Source organism: Buceros rhinoceros, unplaced genomic scaffold (genome assembly GCF_000710305.1).
Source record: "Buceros rhinoceros silvestris isolate BGI_N320 unplaced genomic scaffold, ASM71030v1 scaffold874, whole genome shotgun sequence".
NCBI lineage: Eukaryota > Metazoa > Chordata > Aves > Bucerotiformes > Bucerotidae > Buceros > Buceros rhinoceros.
The window spans coordinates 21,276-28,500 of record NW_010406291.1 but is presented as its reverse complement, the minus strand read 5'-3'; the positions used below and the strand labels follow the sequence as shown (position 1 = coordinate 28,500).

The following is a 7,225-nucleotide window of genomic DNA, read 5'->3' as shown; positions in this document are numbered from 1 at the left end:
AGGAATGAGAAGCATGGTCAGGGGCAGCCTGGGACGCTGGCTGTGTTAGAAAGGTCAGGGCAGTCCATGGAAAATAACCACAGGTCAGCCTGGTCTCAAAGCTGAATCCCATTGCAGGAACAGAAGTGGTGCTTTTGGAGAGGAAACTAAAGGTTGAACACTTCTATCCTCCCAAACTGCCTTTTTTTTTAAACAAGCTAGCCAGCTTTTAGATGCACACAGGCCTCTCTAAACACACAGTGAACTCTGTCTTCCTTCACCACCCCATTTCCTCAGCACCGTTCTTCCTCTCCAGCTGTCATCCTTATCTGTTTTCTCTGTTCCTGTGACCGTGTACCCTCCTCTTCTCCTGGGCAATCCTGTCTCCCATCCATTCCCCTAAGGACACAGCTTTTTAACTCCTTTTCGTTACACAGAAAAAGTGATTAAGGGAGAAGCTAAAAGACAGACAAGCAGACTCACCCTCCCAGGATCAGTAGCTCTAGGGAAGGTCACAAGAGTGGATGGGTCTGAGCTCTGCCCATGCTTCAGACAGGCTGTCTCCCAAGCATGGTGCACAGATGAGCTCTCAAACGCTGTCTCCAAGCTTGGTAGAATCACTCCAGGGCTGTGCTGGCCAACCCGGCTCTGTCAGATCATGGAGCATGTGCAGAGCCAAGACCCTGCCTGCAAGGATCTGTAGAGCACATCTGTAATCTATTCCCTAACCCCTTTATAGGCTGCAATTTTTCCAGGCAAAGACTATTTTTCCACCGACCCTGGTACACTCTGGTTCAAGGCCCTACAAAAAAAAGGGAAATTGCCAGTGACTTATTTCATTGTAAATAACCTTTACAGCCTTTCAAATATTAACCCAAATAATTTAAGGCTTTCCCACACACACACACCTGAGCACTGGCAAGTAAGAACTTTTGCTCACAACTTTTCTTAACCAGAGAAAGTAGTAAGGAGTTTCTGCAGCATTATGGAACTGAGTGATGCAAATTAGAAACACAATAAACAATTATTTTTTTAATTATTTTCCAGTATGAGGTAAAAAAATGAAGCATACTGAAAGGTTCACCGCTCCAGCTTGATTTTCTCAGTCTATCACCACTTGAACGCTTGAATTCACTATGACAATAAGCTAGAAGTATGCGTGTTTATTGCCAGAGCAGAAATTGCCGCTCCCACACAAATTGTAAAACCACTCGTTTATACATAACTTAGCCGTTCAGTAGTATTCCCATAGGAACACTGCCTTCTGGCCTACAGATGCATGCTTTCAGGTGCCCCCCAGCCCCCATTCACGGCTAATGGGTGCTACTTTCTACTAGTACACGTAACAGAGCCTCTCTGGACTAGTAAGACCTATTATCAGTGGCTCAGGCACTAGGAATACCTCCATGTCCATTTCCAACTCCTCAGGCTTGAACGGTGTGGCATTTTAGCCAGCCTCAGCCCAGTTCTTGTGACAGATGCCAGAAAATACAGCCTGTCCTATCAGTCCGCTTCTTTCCTGAAGAAGCTGTCACATTCCCAGAGACCTAATGGCCTTTTGGAAATGCTTTGAACGACTAAGGAAGATCCTCACCCTAAGTAAAATCTTTCAAGTTTCATGATTCATCCATCCCGCCCAAACCCCAGGCCACAATCTTCTGGTCATACTGTGGGATACAAGCTACAGCTATCCCTGCTCTCCTGATTCATCTTGTGTCACAGCAGCACTTTACAACGTCTCACAAGAAAACAAACAAAGGAACTTCCTTTCCCAAGATACTTTTGACAGAACTTGCTTATCCGAGAATATCTAACCTGTTTTTAAAACTGTCCTCCTGTCTCTTCTGCTGCTTTACTCACATTGCAGGAACTTCCTCACAGCTCTGAGAACTTCTTCATACCTGCAACAAAGGGCTTGTGAAATCTGAGTAGACAAATGCCTTTCAGCCTGTCTCACTGGTAATGCTCAGGACACTCCTCGTAGTGGTGGTCACCACTCTTATGCACAAAGAAATAAAGCAAAACCTCAAAGAAGATCCACTATTCCTCTAATGCAGTATGGATCATGGCATGTGTCATCTGTTATGGTTTAAATTAGAGGTTAGAGTAGAAGATTTGCATCATTACTAATGTAAGACATGTGACTTCGTGGTCTGCACAGGACTGGTACCTCGTGTCTGCAGATCTGGATATCCCACAATTAGAGGTGAAGACAACTCCACAGGCAAGTAGTCAACATCAAGAGCTAGATTAGTTGGCAGTTCGTGCTGCACTGTTTAGCATACCTGTGGGCAGAGAGGGAAAAGTATCCACAGAACGGAAGATCTCCTGGCTGTTCTCAGAGCTGTGTGGAGGCAGAAAGGGCTCTGCTAGGTCACAGATAGAGGGTAGGTCCAATATGCTGCTCTCCTCCGAGTGATGACTTGGTGACATCTCTTTTCCTTCCATGATCCCACTGCAGAGACATAAATATGACTGAGCTGGATTTTCAGAGCATGGAAATCTAAGCAGAAGTCAATACAAATGATCTGGCATTTTTGCACTGCTCTATGAGCTGAGAGAAGCTGTTCTAGCATGTTTGAACTTCATTTAAGAAAATAAAAGCAAATTTAAAGATATAAAGGAAGAAAACCAGCAAGAGTGAACAACAGTGGCTGAAGCATCCCAACACCCTCCTCTTGAGCTCCCTCGACAGTCCACCACCACAGAGGGCAGGAACACTCAGCTGGGTGGAAAGCAGGACAGGGCTGGTGCCATTCAGCTCCAGGGCCACAGCAGATGGGCAACTCTTTTGGAGGGGATGAAATTAAAGCGTTCCCATTCAGTAGCGCCAAGCACAGCCACAGGGGCAGGAGAGGAGTGAAAGGCAAAAACTTGGTGGCTCAGCTCTCAGAATGACAAACTGAGAGAGCACGTAGGAATTCTTGGGTCAAAGCATGATTAGCACTGACTCAGTCCGAGTGGCTCTGAAGGAAAGACATCTGCAAGGAAAGATGCAGAAAAGCTCCAAACATGCTCATTTTCCAGAGAGACCTCAGCCACCAGCCTTTGGCCACCCTGCACACCCCTTGTGAGGCAGCTAGGACTCTCCACTAACAGCAAAGCTGTGAGCAGAGCCCTGTTGTACTCCCGCTCACACCTCTAGTAACACCAAACACAGGAGGGATGGACCCAGTCCTTACTGCAAGACCTTATACCAGAAGGACTTTCAGGCAGGAGCTTCATTCACAACACGCACTGTGCACTGATGATGAGGTCAAGTAGGGTAAATGTGAGCTGACATAATGTTTTTTTGTCCCCTCACTCAAGGAACAGATGAAGCTTGTAATGGAAAAAACATGGACAGAACAAGAGTATTTCTTGTCAGATGTGAATTCAGTGCCCAGCTCTTTTAGAGACTCCAGGAGGAGTTTCTTCCCTCACCTCTTTTGTCGACTTACATGCTACAAAAACCAGCAGATTGTGGCTATCCACACTGCCTCCTCCACCAGCTATGTCCTTCTGCTCTTTTGGTAAAGAGTGACAGGACAAAGGAACCCGATCCAGTGGTCAGGCAACGGCTTGGCACCCTGCAGGCTCACATTCATTTCCTCTTCTATAAAATGAAGAAGCCAACACACTCTTATCTCGGGAGTGTTGTCAGTGAAGAATATTACAGCCACGGGGGCCAAAGATATCTGTAGAAGGGATTAGTACTGAAAAATGAAGAAAATACCCCCATGAATGTTTTAAAAAACCCCACCACTCCTTAGGTGCTTCTGTGTTGAGTAAACTTAAGATGCACCCCTGCCCTTTGCAGAACGCTGACTGACTTGCTAATGAACAGAACAGGAGGAGACCAGCTGCCTCGTCTTGGAGGGACAAGCAAGGTCAGTGTACTTACAGAAAGTTTCCAGGAAAAACAGAATGGCAGGTTAAAAAAAAACCAAAGTACACAACCCTCTGCTTGCCAAGAGTCACTTCAGGGGGAAGCTTCTCCTCCATTGCTCTTCAGGTCCCAAAACACAGATGATTCGAGTGTAAGGAACACAGAGAAGGAGAAACTTTCCTCTAATATTGTTTTCAAGATCTGTGCTATTTTTTATGCTCACAAATATTTTAGAGAACAAAACTGCTTATTTCAGTCTGGAAAAAAAAAACCCCACACCAAATCCCCAACCAATCCCATCCCTCCAAGAGCAAGTGGGAGATTATAGCACAAGGAGCTACTGGTGTGGTACCATGGCAGCTTAAGGCTGTCATTGATACTGGCTGCTGTGATCCTGGCTGTCTCTGCCAGCTGCCTGTGCCAACCTCCTTCCTCTTATCCTCACTTGTTTGTGAGGATAAGCAAAGCCTCAGCTCCGCCCCGGGCTTTCAGGCTTGTGAAAGGGATGCTACGACCTCTGTGAGTACCTGGGAAGAGCCCCGATGCAGAAGCAGTCCCCTTGGACAGAAGCCAGGAGCAAACTGTTACTGCTGGAAGATCCCCTTCTTCTTCCTCCACGGTTTGTCAATCCCAGCTCGCTGGAAGGAAACAAACAGGTCAGTTACATGCTTCGCATCAGCATCAGCTGGTGGGGCTGACAGACGGTGTGAGCTTTCAGAGCAGTGTGCCAGCTGATGGCAACAGTCAGTCATCACACATACCACTGTTTGTCCAGTCTGGTACAGAGAAAAGTTTTTTCTAGGAATCAGAAACAGCACATCTAGTAATGCCCTCAAATCTTTTGAAAGCCATGGAGACCTCCTGGAAAGGGGTCAGTACGCTCTAGAAATAAAGCCAAGATTTTTTTTACAGGAAGCTGCTAGATGGGCTATTTATTCAAAACCCATAAAGCAGAGAAGCAAATTATGGCTGGCATCCTTCCCTTCCTCTGTGGACGAGCAGCTATCTTCCCAACAGGTTTATCTAACAGTGCTTTGACACCAACACCGATAGCCTGCGCTTCATCAAACCTCAATGGGGATAAGTGTTCTACGAGGACCATGTAACCCAGTGTGGAGCAAGCCACAGGCCCACAAAACCCAAACCCTTTTTCCCACCTTCTGCCATTACCATATTCTTTTCAGCGATCAGCCAGGACAAACGTGCTTTCAAGAGGAAACTGGATTTTCCTCTGGGCCAGCCTTGACCGGGGTCGCTATGCTGCTAGAAGGAGTTTCCCAAACGCGTGCCACCGGACCCGCGCAAACATGCCATGCGCCGTGGGACACGCAACAGGCACGTTGGTGCGTGCAGGCGCTGGTCTTACCAGCTGCCTCACTCAGCTGGTTTGGGGGGGCACAGGAGTGGCAGTTCTCTTCTTCCCCGTCTCTTTTCTTTCTCACTTTCCTGCAAGCAGAGACACATATTATTTCAACAACCACTTCCTTGGCAGCGAAGGGAAACAAGAGCAACGCAGGGCACCCCCAATAAACTGGTACGAGCCAGGGCCCCTCAGAGCCAGAACCCACCATGGCCTCCACCCTCCCACCAATTCCTGAGGAGAAAAGCAGGCTGTAGCACCCCAAGGACAGCACAACACCATGGAGGGCATGAGGGGAAAGCCAAAAGCATGCCAGGGCTGCCCTGTACCAGGGCAGGTCATACCCCCACAGGTTCCCTGAGGCTGTCATGGCAGCAAGGGGCAAGGTGAAGCGGGCAGAGCCACCTTAGCCGCAGGCAGGCACAGCCAGAGGTGTCCAGGGAGCCACGGGAGAATGCCACAGACATCCTGACCCTTTTAACAGCGAGTGCTCCAGAACACACACCAGATGCTTTCCCAGCAAAGAGAATATATTTCAGTGCCCCCTCACAGGGCCAGACATGCCGGGACACCGCCGCCAGCGAGGTCAGGGAGCAGCCCCTTCTATTGTCCGGGCAGGCAGACGGGGAGCAGAGCTGCCGGCTGGCCGGCCGGGGAGAAGTGCAGCCAGGGGAGAGCTGGCCGCATTTCTTGGCACACACACCACCAGTGAGACTGGGAAGGAGCTGGTAGCTATTTCCAAGAGCCTTTAGACTGTGAAGTTACTGGTGGCAAAACGATGTGTTTAGGAGGAAGTCGTTAAAAGGAAGAAAATAAATTTGAAGTCCTGTGGCTGCCAAGAGCCCTTAGTTTTTCTCCCAGGTGAGCTGGCTCAAGCTGGGGAGGGTTACCACAGGGAGAGCTTTTGAGTTGGCTCTTCAGGCATAGCCTCCACAACTCTGCCTTGCACTTACAGCCCTCCTTGAGCCAGGCCTGGACTTTTGGGTTTCCACACAGGTACAGATGCAAACCTAGGTACCTCCTGGACTGTAACTAAACCCAGACACCGCTCTAGTGCCAGGCTACCTCTTGCCGTTCACTGTCTGTCCCCAAGAACTCCCTGTCCCTCTGGGAAGTGGGATAGCCATGTTTCTATGAGCTGGAAGGCAGCACCCCAGCCCTTAAATTCCTTCAGGGAGTGGGGCTGGAGCTGAGGAATGCAAAACATCAGTGTTTCTGTTTTATTTAGCTATGGAAGCACATGCAGTATTAGAGCATCCAGAAACCAGATGTGTCTGGGATTTCACCCCACCGGATCAGCCCAAATCTCTGCACTGGAAAACCTCCAGCAGTGGGGAACTAGTGGTAGGTACTGCTGGCTCCTGGAAAAGCAAGGAGCTCCAGCAAGCAGAACTGACAAGAAAGCTCTGGTGCTTATTTACAAACATCTCCAGCTTACCAGTTTCTTTATGTCATCTTAGGTGGACAAATCTTTGAACTTACTTCATTTCATTTCAAGGGGTAATGGCTTTAAACTGAAAGTGCATAGAAAAGGAAGAAGTTCTTCCCCATGAGGGTAGTGAGACACTGGGACAGGTTGCCCAGGGAAGGTGTGGATGCCCCAGCCCTGGAAGTGTTCAAGGCCAAGTTGGATGGGGCTCTGAGCAATCTGATCCAGTGAAAGGTGTCCCTGTCCATGGCAGGGGGATTGGAACTAGATGATCTTTAAGGTCCCTTCCAACCCAAACCATTCCATCATTTCCTCCTTTCCCTCACCAGAAGGGAGAGGTCCTGTGTCCTCCTGGTAGAGCAGTGCACTGCCCTCGTTCCCCTGCCATTGTAATTTATACTCTTTAACTTTATTCCTTATGCAAAAAGATTAAATTTGCCTCTGGTATTTAGGGCAAGTCTGTAAGTGTGTACAATGCTCCTTCTTTTTATCAGTGTTAGTGTTAGCACATTATAAAACTACAGCAGCTGTGCCTGAAGCTGGTTAAAGCGGAAGGTACACTAGAGCCCAGAAACGCAGAATTAAACCC

General features: G+C 48.3%; 1 protein-coding gene across 1 annotated transcript in view; it reads right to left on the bottom strand.

The window, feature by feature from the left end:
- Nucleotides 1-2,434, bottom strand: part of LOC104491556 (chromosome unknown open reading frame, human C20orf196) — a gene marked incomplete at its 5' end in the record, with an annotated part of 31,328 nt that extends 28,894 nt beyond the window's left edge. The window contains one exon of the mRNA XM_010134002.1: nucleotides 2,265-2,434. Within this exon, the coding sequence (XP_010132304.1) occupies nucleotides 2,265-2,434 (170 nt within the window). The remainder of the gene's footprint in view (nucleotides 1-2,264) is intronic.
- Nucleotides 2,435-7,225: the final 4,791 nt, after the last annotated feature.